The 17,146-nt window shown below is 37.6% G+C and overlaps 1 protein-coding gene across 1 annotated transcript in view; it reads left to right on the top strand.

Annotated features, from left to right (window-relative positions):
• The window catches only part of adam19a (ADAM metallopeptidase domain 19a), a 253,726-nt gene that overhangs the window by 160,795 nt on the left and 75,785 nt on the right, over positions 1-17,146 (top strand). The window contains exon 5 of the mRNA XM_041779714.1: positions 12,963-13,039. Coding sequence (XP_041635648.1) covers positions 12,963-13,039 — 77 coding nt within the window. The remainder of the gene's footprint in view (positions 1-12,962; positions 13,040-17,146) is intronic.

The raw sequence follows: 17,146 nt of genomic DNA, 5'->3' as shown, positions 1-17,146 counted from the left end.
ATACTATCAACATAATAAAGCGAGCTCCTGTTTGAGTGCCAGTTTCCTTTCCTCTATTCTTTGTCGTTACTTAATCCACATTTAAAAAGCCAAACTGGTACCAAATGAGGAGCAACAAGCTCTACTGAGCCAAATGAACTGGATCTCTAAAAAGATCCATCACAACGAGAGAGACTCGACGGATATCAGCTGAGGAAATACCAGTAAGATCAGAGTTAAAGAGCTTAACCATGACAGAACTAGACTGGACCAAACCGAACTGCTTTGTGGAAATGGACCATGCAGGAGTGGTTCATCCAGTTGTTGTTGTTTTTTTGTTTTTTTTTTCCTTTTTTTAATTCCTGTGACTTTTTGTAACTCTTTTTTTTTTGTAATTTCACCAAAAATTTCTCTGCTTCTGGTGCGCATAATTAGCTTAAGAATAAAAATGGTAGTATTTTCAGATTTTAAATGCTTGGCATAGGTGTAAACGGCTCAAAACATGGCAGCATTTCTCTATGTAGAAATCACTTCATGCCTCCAAAGTCTGTGCACTCCTGCATGACATCACCTGCAAAGAACCTATATAATATTCAGTCCTTGAAAATGATGCCTTCTTTTGAAGCCTATTCAACATTCCATCCTTGCCTTTGAAGATGATTTTTGAAGTCTCTGAAACATTATGTTCTTAACTTTGAAGTTGATGTCATCTATTAAATCTTATGAAACATTCCATCCTTGCCATTAAAGATGATGTCACCTTTTGATGGCTATAACATTCCATCCTTGCCTTTGAAGATGATTTCTTTAATTGACGCATATAAAAAAAATTCCATCCTTGCCTTTGAAGATGATGTCATCTATTGACATGTATAAAAAATTCTGTTTTTGCCTTCAAGATGATGTCATCTTTTTAAGCCTGTAAAATATTTCGTCCTTGCCTTTGAAGATGATGTCATCTTTTGAAGGCTATAAAACTTTTCATCCTGGCTTTTGAAGATGATGTCATCGTTTGAAATCTATAAAACAATCCATCCTTGCCTTTCAAGATGATATAATTGTTTGAAGCCTATAAAATGTTCCATCCTTGCCTTTTACCTGCAGGCCGGTCTCGGCCCTCTGTTGTCATCAGATGTAACTACTATCCCATAAGTCTAGTTTGCTAAATAGTATATCAGGTTGTCCTTAAACATGAGGGAGAAAAGCTGTTAAAAAGGGACTACTAGTCTGTTAGCTTGTGGTTAATTAGCCTTCATACTTTATTATAAGCGGCACTGCATACAGCATGTAGGGATTAGAGAGCCACAGAAATGATGTATAGGTTGTTAGAATAAGAGAAGGGGCAGCGAGTAAAAGCAAATATAGATTCTTTGTCAGGAATTACATTTTTATGGAGCTTTTGACAGGAAATAACTAACTAAATGTCAGCCTTATTGAGTCAGTAGAAGGAAATAAGTCCAATCATTTCATTTAGAAAAATCCCCACAGTGAATTGAACAATACGGAGTGAAAATTGACAACGTAAAGGGCTTGATTTCTTTCATTAATCACACTTCTTACGACCACACAGGAGACATCTCAGCGGCACGTCTCTGCTGATGAATAAATTATGGAGCACTTTATGAACGCTGTCGGCCATGTGTCACACTGACTGTGTGTATGTGAGCTACAAACCGGCTTCATGCTGCTTTCTTTTTACCATGCACACACCTGCAGAGCTAATATTCATAAAAACAGCTGCAACAGAAAGGCATGCAAAAATACGAAGAAAAAGAAATGACTCACTAGTGTTTGTCAAACTTTTTCACATAAAACAGAATCTAAAGAGCTCAAAATGAATCAAACAGATGGAAATAAGCACAGAAACTAACAACCAGGGATCAAATTGTATTTTTCTTTCAATTGTTGGCTGTTATGTCGGAGTTTATCCCAGTTTGTGGATATACTGGGGAGGCTGAGTGCCTTTTTGTTTGCTAATCCACCAAGAAGAAGAAAGAAGAAGAAGCAGCCATAGCATCCCCTCAGGTCAACATTTGTCAATGCCCTGTTTAGACAATGGAGTCCATCCTGCTACGATGGATGTTTTTATCATTTTTAACACACCAACAATGACCCTCTTCTTACTTCCACACCTACCTACAGCTCAGAGGATGAGACTGATCCATGCTGCATGGATGTAACGTCTTTAGAAGAGACAGGAGAAGTTCAGAATTGACTTTTCTGCTTACACCTGACTGATAACCAGACTGAGACTTTTTCAAGCCGACTCAGGCCAAGAATCGAGAATAGACGGCTTGCCTATTTTTACCACAAACTTCTCATGTATCTAGGCAAAAATAGACGGGAAATGATACAAAGAGAACCATAGTTACCAGGGTTACACTTCTGGTTTGTGCTTTTCTTGATAAAAGCCTGGAATCTCCTCTTGTCTGTACAGAAAGCTTTTATTCTGAATTTATCCCATTTTAGTTCTCCTATCAATCAAATCACTTGTAGAGAGATTTATTGAGGTAAATTTTATGAAGAAAGACTGGATTGTGACAGCACAGAGGCACAGTCAACATGCAGCACACATGCCTGGTATGAAAGCCAGAGCTGACACTCTGCAGCCGTCACACAAGAAACAAGCCTCCCAATCTGAAACCACCAAAAATCTGAACCTGCACAGCCCCGTCCGTTTATTTCCTTACATCATTTTTGGACCTTCTCAGCCATTCAGCCTCACTGGCTCCTCTGTAATTCTGTTGATATTTGTCCCTTTCTGTCAGAAGATGCTCCAAACACTCAGCCTGGAGTGGACTGTTGGACGGAGAGCAGGATGATGATAACACGCCGTCTGCAACTGAGACAACTCTGAGAGATCACATGCATGCTAACACTGCAGTATCATGTTTGGAAACTGAGCTCAAAGCTTTATTAGCAGCACTTTTAGGGACAGATCTTAATTTTTAGAGTATTATTATTAGACAGTACAATAAAAAGGTGACATGCATACAGAAACAAATCATTAAACCAATTTTACCTCAGAGGGGGGCTTATTCTCCCCTGTTTTTTTTAAATAAAAATGGATTAATTAAAATGAGTTTTTTTTAGCAAAAGCAGCTCCAAAATTGGCCCTAGCATTGCTCTTAATCATCCTTTATTTGTTTAAAGCAGTAATTTGTCATTAAATGAAGCATAAGCGTGTATAATTGAACATGCAGCGCAGCAGAGAAAAAGTCCACTGAGGATAAACTGATGATTTTGTTTCTATGATGCAGCACTTAACAGCGGCATTAATCAAAGGACCAATCACAGTGCTCTGATGTTCAGACAGTGTGGAGATGTGAGCCGTCTGCAGAGATCCTGATAACCGCCATCTTTAAAGACAGAGATGAAGAGACTTCAGATGTTGTTGCATGGAGAGGAGTGTGACTGATAAAGGCAGCTGATGAGAGACCAAAGAGGCAATCAGGAGAAAGTTTATTTGACATCAGTTTGAATCTGAGCACCGTTAATACCACAGGGAGAATACTAATAGAAAGGAATTTTAGGAGTATTTGAATTCAAAATTTCCCAAAAGTTGTTGGGATTTATAATAATAGATTTTGATTATTGTTAAGATATGTATAATTATTTTTATTATAAGATTGATACTTTTATTGCTTAACCCTTTTTGACCAGCTTTGTTGTATACAGCAAGCTAAAGTTGAATATCTTGAACCATTAATCGTAGCCCTTTGTTTTTTCCTCTGAAAGCCCTCCATTGTGCCGTTCTTATGCCTTCATGGCTCTTACAGAATGTTTTCTAGCAAACCTGAAACTTTGGTGACTTTCCAGGGTCTTTGAAGATTAAATCTACACCAATAAGTCCGATACTGGACGTCTTTTCAATCATGTTTGTGTCCCAGAATGCATTTTGACTGGGCTGTTACAACCAATGACAAGCTGTTCTGTTGTCACGTCATGCTTTGATGATAGCACATGTGCAAAGACTTAGAAACTAGAGGAGAGAGCGTGAATGAATCACAATAGAGAGACACAGAGAGGCTGTAGCTTGTTCCTCAGACTCACTGCAGACTTTAGATAATGATTCAGATTCCCAAAAATCGCAAGGATTTCTTTTGTAAAAATATGAATATTTTGAAGACTTTTCATCACAGAATGAACATTTTTTAATTGTTTGGTCTCAAAGAGATGGGAGAAAAGGTTTGTGCAAAAAAAAAACCCAGGTCATTAATGTTTATGGTTTAATACATTAAAGTCTTTGAGTTTTGACTTCAGATTTTTTTCTTTTGTTTTTATAGTCTCATTACCTTTTTTTTTTTTTTTTTTTAATTCAAGTGACATTGCTTTAGCCTCCATATTCTTACAGCCAGTTTGTCAAGAAAATGGACCGGTCTTTGATTCAACTGCAGTCATTGTCAGTCAGTTTGTCTAGGTGAACCCTCTGTAGTGGATATAAATGGACAGCAACACATAAGCAGAGACAAAAGACAAAAAATATGGCTTTCAACGAATGCAGATGAAACACTTCCTACAGCTGTTTCTGCCCAGATTAAATCTCTTACTTATGATTAGGGCATTTGATAAGTGTCTGATGTTCATCTAGGTCCAGGAGCAAGCAGAGGTCAGTCCACTAATGCTCCTTCCACTATTGTCAGCATCTCCAAAAAAGTTAAAAGTTTGTGGCATCTAGAAATCTATTACCTGTAGTAGTTTTCCCCTTTGTCTCCTCTAACAAGGAGGATGTGTCCTTTTCACACCTTGGTGTGAAGTGCTGCAAGGGCTCCCAGGAAGATGAGTTGCTTGGCTTTAGGGTTCTTGGTCCAAAAAGTTTCTACAAACATACCACAACTCAGGCATCTTCATGCCATGTAGGTTGAGTCTTTGTTGACCACATGCATGGTCCCAACAAGGTCACAGTATGAAAAAAAACTATTGAAGATATATATGCAGAGGAAAATTAGACCCTTTGGGATGATGCAATTGTTTAATTTTTGCCTCAGGCTTTGGAAAACTATACATTGATAACATATGAGTAGTTGCGTTGCATATTTCTTCTGTTATCCAGACATACTCATACTGTAATTTCATTTAACATCAGCTGATCTGCAGTCAGTTTCATCATCCAGGCTTGTAAGAGAGGGTGTCGGTCTATTTATAGAAACACTACCAGATTAAACAGCCAGCTTTAAAGGAGTTAAAAACATTTACAACTCTGACAGGTGAGACATTTCTTTATTCTGCAACACAAAGAAACAAAACTACAACAACTGTGACCGTGATTGCTGCAGAGAAAACCTTCAAAGGTTTTTATTTCATAAAAAAAGAGACCCTGAAACGTCTCTTCTGAATTACTATGACTTTTTTCAAGTGTTATTTCAATACTTACAAGTTCCACCAGGCTTTTTTATTCTGTTTAAACCACCGTGCAGGATAAAAACATCCTTACAAAGTCATATAAAACACAAAATAATCAAATATAACCCTCCAAGTGATGAAAGTCTACAAGACAAGTGTGTAAAGATAGAAAATAGAGACATCTGCAGAAAAATCCTAAAACAAAGATGAGTTTTCTGACAGTTTGTGTGTTGTGACATCGTTATGAAGTCAGGATCAGTTTACATAATGTGGATGTTTTTGAGATGATTTTTTCCCCTCATGTTGTGATTGGTGGAGCCTGACCGTCTCGCCTTGCTGGCCTCTTCCTCGTTCAGACTACAGAGAATAAACTGAGGCATCACTCTGCAGTTAAAGGTTGTATCAGAGTCGATTTCTGTCCCTTACATCAGAATTTTTAAGACAGAAATTTTCATTTTATTGCACAGAGAGATGAATCAAAAATACAGACATCAAATTACTGAAAATTGGACTGTGCAGCAGTATTATTTTCATACATTTGGTTCAGTATCTCTGGTTTTCTTTGTTCAAATCTCTTAGAAACCAAATTATACTTTTTATTTATTCAGTCTAGTCCAAACCTATATAGGACCATTCTTACCATACTTGGTGTATTTTTTTTTATAAGATTATTTATTCGGGCTTTTGTCTTTTATTTGAACAGAAACATGAGGAGAGAAAGTAGGTGAAGATATGCAACAAATACTGCCAAGACCCAGAATTTATTCTGCAACCAGTGCATCAAAGACTTCAGCCTTTGTACTAGGACATCTGTTCTAGCCACTGAGCTAAACCAAACCATGAAAAGATTCTTTGAAAGGGCAGGATTTAGAAACGATAGTAGCCAAATTCAGCCAGTTACAGGGGATATATTTACAGATATTTACAGTCAATAATGGCTGATATTTACAGTCAATTTAGGCCAGTATAATCAATTAAGGCAAATATTTACAGTCAGTGTGGGCTGATATAGGCAAATATTCACAGTCAATATTGGCAGGTATATGCAGTCAGTAATGGCTGATATTTACTGCCCATATGGGCTTATATTTCCAGTCAGTATAGGTCCATATTTGCACCCATTTAAGGCCAAGATTTACAGTCCTTTATAGCTGATATTAACAGTCGATATGGTCTGATTTTTTTCCTCTGTCAGTATAGGCAGATGCTTACAGTCATTATGGGACAGTATTTACAGTTGAAATAGATCAATATTTACTTTTCTTGTAGACCAGTATTTACTGATATAGACTGGTACTAACAGCCTATTGCAGATTTTTACAGCCAATATTGGCAACTATTTTCAGTCAATATGCGCTAATATTCACATTCAATAAGGCCAATATTACTGTCAGTATTGGCAGATAATTATAGCTAATAAAGAACAATATGGGCTTATAGCTCTAGTCAGTACAGGTCAATATTCACAGTCAATTAAGTCTAATATTTACACTCAATATTGGCTGATATTTACAGTCACTACTTGCAGATATTAACAGTCAATACTGGCCAATATTTACAGTTGATAAAGGTCAATATTTACAGTGCTTATGAACCAATATATACTGATACTAAAAGCTGATATTTGCAGTTATTTACAATCAATTAAGGCTAATATTTACTGTGAATATGGGCTGATATTTGCAATCAAAAGCCAATATTTGCACTCCGTATTGACTGATATTTAAAGTTAATAAAGGCCAGTATTTGAACTCAATATGGGCTGATAGTTACGTTGATATAGGTCAGTAGACCTATAGACCTATGTTTAATACCAATAACGGCTGATAACATCAGCCTTTATTGGCAGATTTTTACAAAAGATAAAATATAGGCTTGTATTTATGGGCTAATATATACTGTAGAGAAAGGCTGTTTTTCATTGCTAATGAAGACTTGTATTGTTTTTACACTTAAATACAGAGCCATTATAGGCTCTGTATCTATATATATATATCTATATATATATATATATATATATATATAGATATAGATATATATATATATAGGCAATTTCAGCTGATATTGACTTTGAATATAGGCAGGTCTCTCTACAGTTATAATTTACTTTTTATGGTAATATCTGCTGATTAATGCTAACCTATAAATAACTATCTCATCAATTTTAATTTTAGTGTTCAAAAGATTCCTTTGGGGGGCATTTTTGTCTTTATTAAATAGCTAAACTGAGAAGAGAATGGGTTAAGACATGCATAACACAGCGCCAGGATGGGAACTTAAACCTCCGACCAGTGTGCCGCCCTGACTGCACTCGAAACTAGACCATCTACTGCTGCCTGCTGACTGTGACAGCAGAGGTGTTTGTTTTTTTTTTTAAACGTCAGACAGCCACAGCCTGTCCTGTCATGTCCCGTCCTGTCCTGTCCTGTCTTGTCCAAGTCCTGTCCTGTCCTGTCCTGTCCTGTCCGAGTCCCACTAACTGTATTTGTGGACTCTATCTAAACCTATAAAACCTCCTTCCTCCTCCTGTCCTCTTGTCACTAATGGTTCATTTGATTTTGAAGCTCCAGACAGCATCAGTGTTTAATTCAGTCTTTTAAATGACCAGAGAACACCTTCATTATTTCAACATTATCAAGATGTCCTCATTCTTTTATTGCAGTATTTCCATTTCAAAGAGCAGAATCAGAAACATTGAGAAGACTAATCATTGTAAAACCCTCACCAAAGACACTTTTGTGATCTTTTCTTTTGTTTAGTGAATAAATGGCTGCACTATAATCCTAACTAGGATTTCTTTAATCATAAACAACCTTTATTGTTTAAGCTCTTTTCAGAATCACAGAGTTCTTGACAAAGGCAGCAAAAATAAAAGACAGGTCAATAAGTCCTGAGCACAAGAAAAGAAGAAATAAGCAACTCATAGTGTCACACCTTATGTTGTATTTCTCCTCAAACTCAGAATGGAATGAGCAATTGAGCTAATTCAGTGAATCAAAGGAGTATTAATTCTTTATTGTTATGACAGTGAAGAAGAGAATGAGGAAGATCTTCACCTGAAGGAAGACATCACTCACGCTTCCATGGTAACATCAATCATGCATTTGAGAAAAGGCTGATGTGAGTAACACATAAATAATGTTTTTCATGGTAGATGTGAAGAGATGCACAAATAAAAATAGAACTTTCCTCAGAGAGATGTGTTGCACACATAAAAATATATTGCACAGGTAAACTGGTGCGTTGCGTCAGTGAAGTTTGATGATTATATCGGTAACTTTTCAAGGATATGGATGTGACATTGAATGCCTAGAAATAATTTGAGCCATAGGTGTGTGAGATGATGTTTCAAGTGAAAGAAATGATTACTTTTGTCTAAAACATTCTTTAAAGAGGCCTAATATGTTTCTGAATGACCGCAGGAGTTCAATAGAGTGCTGAAGACCTGGACGCCTGTATCACATTTTATTTTCTACAAAATTTATGGACTAGACCAGTGGTTCTCGATGTGGGGGTCAGGACCCTCTTGGGGGGCCGGGAGATACTGACAGGGGGTCGCAAGATGCCTTAAAAATAAACTATGAATATTCTTTAAATAATTGAAAATGTATATTTTGCCAATTTTAATGAAAACTATGCAAAAAAATTACTGAAATGTAAAACAAAAACATGGTCATTTAAACAATTCTGCCTTTGCCCATCAATTTTGTATAATTTGCGCCCATTTTTTGCCTCCTTTTACCCATTTTTCCCACATTTCACCAATTTTGTCACATTTTAACCCATTTTCATCACTTTGTCCCACCAGTTTTTGCCACGTTAAACACATTTTGCGACCTTGTCCATTTCTTCCACTATTAAGCCATTCTTGTCACTTTTAAACCCTTTCCACCACTTGTTCTGCCTTTTTTTGCCATGTCTTAACCAATTTTAGCCGCTATTTACCCCTTATTACCAGTTGTTGCACTTTTTTTGCCAATTTTAACCACATTTCATACCTGTTATGCCAATTTTTACCAGTTTAACCCATTTCTGCCAATTTCTGCCTATTTTGTCGGCCCCAGCTAACCCAATTTAGCAGTTTACACCATTTTTTCTACTTTTTAATCCTGTTTCACCACCTTTTCTGCCAATTTCTGCCACTTTTAGGCCAAGATTGCCACTGTTAACCTTTTTCACTGCCTGTTTTTTGCCACCTTAACCCATTTTTTCTACTTTGTTGCCTATTTTTGCCCCTTTAAATCTAAATGTGAAAAAATGTCTGACATTTCTTGACAAAGACAGAGGACAGAATGTTGGTGAAGCTGGGGATGTTGGGGCCTTTTTCCCTCCATTTATGCAAAACAATTGGCCACTGGAAAGGAGTGAGGGTTTCCTTCACTTCTCACCAGTTTCACACACTTTTTAAAATTTGCCAACAAAGGACAGTCAACCTAAGGGAAAGGCTGTTGGTATAAATTTGTTCTGATAATGAAATCTAAATGACAACTCAATCTAAGACTGCAACTTACACGGGAGTCGTGATATGTAACTTACAAACATGGCGGTCTTTGGAGCCGCCTCTCTTACATGAACGATGGGAGCTGACCTTGTTCAAGAGCTGGTTTCCTCGTTTCCCATTTCTGTTGTTTTACAGACATAAGAATGACGAACTGGTACCAAATGAAGAGCTGACTGGTGCCAAAAGACCGACTCTTTACTGAACTTCCATCATGAGCAAGGCTAGATGGACTCTAGAGAGGAAGATGAGGGTTTATTGTACCAAACTTCCCTGAACCAAACAAGTTTGGTCGTCGTTTCGGCTCATTAAAAGAGTGGTTCTCTAGTTACTGACATCGGCATGGCCCTCCTGTGTTCACAAGTGTTTGTACCAATCTGTTTAAACAGAGCAAACTAAAGTGTTCGACCTCCAGAGTTCAAACATGGAGCTGAAAACATGTTTGATGATCCGATCTGTTCACACAGTGAGACCTGAACACGTCACAGCCCACAGGTCCATCCAAACACAGACGCTTTGTTGGCCGGCGGCCACGTCTACACTGGCTCAGACTAATTCCTGGATGTTGGCAGGTATCAACAGAGCTGCCGCTGTTTCAATAAAAGAGCTAATTAAACGCTGTGATGAGCCGACGGACTCTTTGAAAAGTCCAAAAAGTGACATGAAGGCACAAATTAAACCTTGTGATAATAAATCCTTTTTTAACATTAGCGTTAGCTCTTTGGACCCAAAGGCAGAGCTGCTGTCAGAAGTCCCCAAAGGTGTGATACCTTTGTTCTTTAACAGTTCAAAGTCTTCGTTCTGCCTGTCTTTTGTTCTCGCTTTTCTGTTTTAGCTTTTTGTTCTGCAGAGAGCATGGGGAGCCAGGTGTTTGGGCAGGTTTTCAGGGTATTAGAAAGTTTCTAAAGCTTTTATTTCTCCTGTGAAAGAACAACTAAAGTCAGCAAAGAAGGAGGAAGGAATCTGAAAGGTAGCGTTAGCGTTGTTTATTTTAGAAAACATTATGTGGTTGTTTGTTGGCTATAATTATGTGAAATGTTGACTTATGGTTGGGGAGGAAGGACAAACAGATGCAAATGAGCATTGAGTGTGAGTTTGAAACAAATGTTTAGAGCCATCCAAACCTACCTGGCACTGTGTGAAAATGTCAATTTCCTTATCCACACCCAGACCTGATACTGCCAGACCCTTTGAATCCAGAAATCCCTTTAATAGAACCTGTCTGACAAAGTGAAGTAGGCTGAAAGATCTCCAACACATCACAGCACCATCTAAAGAAATCCAAAAACAGATGAGAAACAAAGTCATTGACATTTATCAGTCAGAAAACGGTTACAAAGACATTTCGGAGGCTTTGGGACTCCGGCCAATCATGATGAGGGCCATTATCCACCAATGGAGAAAACTGGGAACAGCGGTAGACCTTCCCAGGAGTGGCAGGCCTACCAAAATGACTCCAAGAGCGCATGGACGACTCATGCAGGAGGTCCCAAAAGAGCCCAGAAATTGGGTTCTGATGTTAGGATTATTTACTCATGCCACTTTTTAACCTGTTACACCACTTCCTGTTTGTCACTTTTAACCCATTCTTGCCAACTCTTTTAGCCACTTTTAATTCAGTTTTGCCAATTCAAACCTATTTTTTCACTTTTCCCACGTTTTTGCCACTTTTAAGACAATGTTGCTACCTTTAACCCATTGGTTGCCACTTTTTACTCTTTTCTTGCTACTATTAATCATTTTGACACTTAGTAGGGACTTTTTTGCCACATTTAACCCAGTTTTTTGCCGTTTGCCAATTCCTTGTGGCTATTTTGACTAATTTTAGCCATGTTTTAGCCTATTTTCCCCTCTTTTAAACCAATTTTGCCACTTTTTGCCCATTTTTGACACATTTCAGCCACTTTTATTACAATTTTGCTACCCTCTTCACATTGGTTGCCACTTGTTGGCCTTTAATTTTTTTTCTGTTACTTATTTGGGACTTTTTTTTGCCACATTTAACCATTTTCTGGCTTTTTTTTTGTTCCATTTCTGCCATGTTTTGGCCTATTTTTTCCCATTTTTTAACCCATTTTACCACTTTTCTGCCACCTTTAACCCATTTTTTGCCACTTCTCTAGGACCAATTTCTTTAATTGATGGAACCATAAACCCTGCTCTTTACAAGAAAATCCTGAAGGAGAATTTCCAGTCATCAGTTCATGACCCCAGGCTCAAGCACACTTGGGTTATGGAGCAGGACAATGATCCCAAATACACCAGCAAGTCCACCTCTGAATGGTCTACAAAACTAAATGAAGGTTTTGGAGTGGCCTCATCAAAATCTCGACCTAAATCTGAATGAGATGCTTAACCTTAAACAGGCAGTTGATGCTTGAAAACCCTGCCAAGGATGAACAACCAGTTATTAGGTTTAGGGGAATGACTTTTTCACATAGGGCCAGGTAGGTTTGGATGTCTTTTTCCCTTAATAAACAAATCATCATTTAGAAACTGACTTCTGTTCTAACTCCGGTTATCTTTGTTTATTATTAGAATTAGTTTAATGAGTTGAAAATTTTAAGTGTGGCAAATATGCAAAGAAAAAGAAACCAGGAAGGAGGACGATACTTTTCCTTGTTTACTCTAAAGTCTTACTTGACTGTGGAATATTTGGAGTATCTAATCTTTAAAATTGGGCCAGGTTTTATTTTTAGATTTAGATTCTTTTCCTAAAAATGCACGTCCCTGTTTGATAGGAACACAGAAAAGCATAGATGTTCCTTCCTCTACCCTGACTGAACCCCTAGCATCCTCCCTGTTAGCCACCAAATCTTCTGTTTCCCCCTGTCAGGTTGATTCCTCCTCCTCCTCTTGATGGCTGAGTGTCCGATCTGCAGCCTCAGTTTGAACCCCCCAGACCTTAAAGAGCTCTGTGTTTGTCTATCGACCCATCCTTTAACAATCATTGTTCAGGGACAGTGAGTCGTGTTCTTAACCTGAAACAGGAACGCCACGCCGGGTTCAGGGACACTCACACCCTGAGTCGATGCTGCAGATCGATTCATTGTTGGTCGCTCTGCATAAACATTATCACAGCCTCTGGAGCCTCCCTCTGTGTGGAATCTGATGGACTGATCTGAGCTCTTCTCTCTTTCAGGATCACTGCTTCTACCACGGCCATGTGAGCGGACATCCACAGTCCTGGGTGGCTCTCAGCACCTGCTCAGGAGTCCGGTTAGTCATCACTCCTTTTATTGATTATCTACCTGTGAATCAGTGCTACACCTCATTCACATGCATGATCTGACTGATTTAATTGATCACACCTTTCATGGTTGCTGTTACTAGGTTAGATTAGTCTCTCATCTCTGGGCCTCTTCCTGTGTAAAACAGAGCTTTAAACTTAAAGCTTCTCAGAATGACTGCTCATTATTCTCCAGGCTGAATTATCTTCTAAGGTCTGAAACATGAAAACAAATCAATGTTTCTTCTCAGTGTTGGATCGAGAACATCAAAAGAAGCTCAGAGATGAACTGCTGCTAGCTTAATTTTTGATGTTCAGCTTGTTTTTAGGTTATCTCTCCTTCACTCTTCATCTATTTTTCGGTTTGCCAGAAGCCAGATTATCTGAAGAGGTTTCCTCCTCTCCTAAACAAACCAAACTAGTTAAAAAAAAGTGTATATAAAGCAGCTTTTTGGTCAGAAAATTAGTTTGTGTTTAACTCTTTCAGCACTTTATATGCTGCTTTTTGGCTCTACAAGAGCCTTTTCACCTGGGCACATTGCCCATCCCGCTCCTCTAGGGGCTAAATCAGACCCAAAATTCTACCTGATACATCAAGTCAGGCCCGTCCTATTACCTGTATTTATGGGCCAAACACTGATTAGACATTTTTTAATGATTTGTCTCCTCTTTCAAAGTATTAACAACAATTTTTTATTGTTATGATGACAGAAATCACTTCAGATGTGATCTTAATGAAGCAGGAATTATAGTTGTGGCCTTTTTTTGTTTATTTGTTTATGATGGTCAGAGCAGTGAGGATGCGCAGCAGACACACAGAAATCCCTTTGCGCTGAACACACAAAGCTTTTTGGAGATCATCAGCTTTTTAACAGAGACTTTAGTCTGCAGTGTTGTCATTAGTAAAATGAGCTGCAGTAGAACAGATAATTAGTTGAAGTTATTACAAGAGGAAAACGACTAAAAAAGACCAAAAACCTGTAGTGAGATTTGGTCTGGCTGGTGTCATCCCTGCATTGCTCCATTAAACCTGTTGGGGCTACTGACCAATCAGATCATAGAGGTTTGTTTGCCGACTGTGATTCCTCCCAGCTACAATCGTGTTTTTTATAAACCACATACTAGTTTGAAATCAGGAGTATTTGGATCTTGGTGCAGTTCCCCAATGTGAAACCAGCCTTAACCCCTTCATCTGGTCAAGTTTAAAACTGGTGTGCACTGACTAAAATTACAAGACTAAAAGTTGAATCTCTGGTCTTCAAAAAACACCCTTAGAAAACACTGAAAACTATCTTCAAGGTAAAAATGAGTCTCCTTTAGGTTGATTTATGAGTCTTTGTGCCCAGCACTCCTTTCTTTGTATATAAAAGTTTCTGGAGTCAACTTTGGCATTAGCTGCAGCCTGTTTTGGTTCTTAAACTTTCCACTTTTACCCTGTGACCTTTTCCTGCTTTGATTTCCTAAGCTAAGAAGCGATTTGTTTATTTGAATATTAGTAAAAGTGTCTTTCTGCACTCCAAATCTTCCCCTCAGACTGTGTAATTTGCCTTGAACACCTTTTGAAAAGTTTTCTTCCAAACACAGAAAGTTTTACTCCCGCTGTCAGAACTCCTCTTTCTTCTTCAGATTGTCATAAAAATGAGTAATTTGATCCTCTTTGGGGATCCAGGCAGCAGTTTTAAAAGCCTCAGACAGACTTTCATGTTGAACGGCGTGCATACTGAACACTCGTCCTCAGGATGTGTGTCTCCAAAATATATTCATGAATCTGATCCAATAAAAGAGACATCAACTTATAGCTCAGCAGAGCTTTAGTACAAATTAAAGCCAAAGCCTTTTCAGTAAATCTACAGCGATAAGAGTGGCTGAAGTTTTTTATGGTATCGTAAAGGCTAAACTTTATATTTCTGAATGTGATAGAGACTGCCGCAGTGTTTGGGTCCTGATCAGGGGGAGATGCTGCATGTTGATGTGAGCAGAGGGGATACTTTCTAAATCAGTGGTTCTCAACTGGTGGGTCAGGATCAAAAAGTGGGTCGGAAATGTGTGCCTGGGAAAGATAACATAATTAGGCACTTTTGAAACATGTTTTTTTTTTTTTTCTCTTTTACAACTCATCAACAGGGATTTATATCCATTTTAGACATTCAAATACCACGTGATAATCCTTAATGCTTTCCAGCAGGGCAGGACTTTTCCAAAAATTTTCAGTAGATGATTGGACAAACGCACTATCACATTCATTATGGTCCAATCGGAAGCCAGTCCGGAGACATGCAAAAACAACTCTCCCAAAAGCTGCCATCAATTACGACGGGGCAGTAAATAAAAAATTAGATGAAATCACAGTTTGGCCTGCTGCAACTGTTGAATCACAGAGGGTGTAATTTTTCACAAACCTGAAATGTGTGTCAAAATAACAAATACCAAATACCCAATGAATTAAAAAAAAAAAACATTCTTTTTCCATCCATCAATAATAGGACACATATACACCAACAATCTTTCCTTTATGTTCACTGACCTTTGTTGATAACTTTTGGAAAGGTGGGAAGAACTAGTGAGAAGCACCTCTCCCCACTTCTTTTATCATTTTTTGACAAACAATATTCCATTGTAGCTGAAGAGGATCTACTATTTGGCAAAAATGGGGGTGTAAACATCCCCAGCATCATGAACATTTCGTTCTCTGCCTTTGATGATTTTATCCTTAAAAGTCTTTAAAAGCTTTAGAAAGATGATTTCAACCTTTAAAGTCTTTGATAGCTTTAAAAGTTGATGTCATTCTTTGATGTCTTGGTTAGCTTAGAAAGATGATGTCATCCTATAAAGTCTTTCATAGCTTTAAAGGATGATGTCATCCTTTAAAGTCTTCAATAGCTTTTTAAAGATGATGTCATCCTTTGATGTCTTTAATAGCTTTAGAAAGATGATGTCATCTTTTGATATCTTTAATAGCTTTAGAAAGATGATGTCATCCTTTGATGTATTAAATAGCTTTAGAAAGATGATGTCATCCTTTGATGTATTAAATAGCTTTAGAAAGATGATGTCATCCTTTGATGTCTTCAATAGCTTTAGAAAGATGATGTCATCCTTTGACGTATTAATATCTTTAGAAAGATGATGTCATCCTTTGATGTCTTTAATAGCTTTAGAAAGATGATGTCATCCTTTGATGTATTAAATAGCTTTAGAAAGATGATGTCATCTTTTGATGTATTAAATAGCTTTAGAAAGATGATGTCATCCTTTGATGTATTAAATAGCTTTAGAAAGATGATGTCATCCTTTGATGTATTAAATAGCTTTAGAAAGATGATGTCATCTTTTGATGTATTAAATAGCTTTAGAAAGATGATGTCATCCTTTGATGTATTAAATAGCTTTAGAAAGATGATGTCATCTTTTGATGTCTTTAATATCTTTAGAAAGATGATGTCATCCTTTGATGTCTTCAGTAGCTTTAGAAAGATGATGTCATCCTTTGATGTATTAAATAGCTTTAAAATGATTATGTCATCCTTTGTTGTCTTAAATAGCTATAGAAAGATGATGTCATCTTTTGACGTTTTTAAGCGCCTAAGAAAGCTGATGTTGTCTTGTGACGTATTTAGTAGCTTTAGAAAGTTTATGTCATCCTTTGAAGCCTTTAAATAATTCCATCCCTGCTTTTTACATGCAGGCTAGTCTAGGCCCCAAGTTGCTATCCCAGTCAAACCAGTACCCTATAAGATTTATTGATTAAAGAGTATATCAGTGTGTCCATTAAAGCATGTTTATAACATCATGCAGGAGAAAAGTGGTTTAAAAGGCACCACTAGCCTCTAAGCTTGTAGCTAATTAAGGGTCCCCAGTCTTTTGCACTGATATTTTGGGGGTCATGGGCTGAGAAAGCTTGAAAACCCCTGATCTAAAGTGTGCAACAGGATGATTATTGTGTTAAAAATCAGTTGAAACTCTCTGCATGTCTCCTATGTTTCCTGAAATCAGTTAAGATATGAAGATTGTTGACTGTGTAGCTAGCTTTAAGGGTAGAAAAAAGTGTTTAAGGAAAGACAGAGAGTAGAAAAATACTTCTAATAATCATTTTAAAT

The sequence above is a fragment of the Cheilinus undulatus genome, linkage group 22 (assembly GCF_018320785.1).
Source record: "Cheilinus undulatus linkage group 22, ASM1832078v1, whole genome shotgun sequence".
NCBI lineage: Eukaryota > Metazoa > Chordata > Actinopteri > Labriformes > Labridae > Cheilinus > Cheilinus undulatus.
The sequence above is the reverse complement of the archived record's forward strand: the minus strand, read 5'-3'. Positions and strand labels throughout refer to the sequence as shown.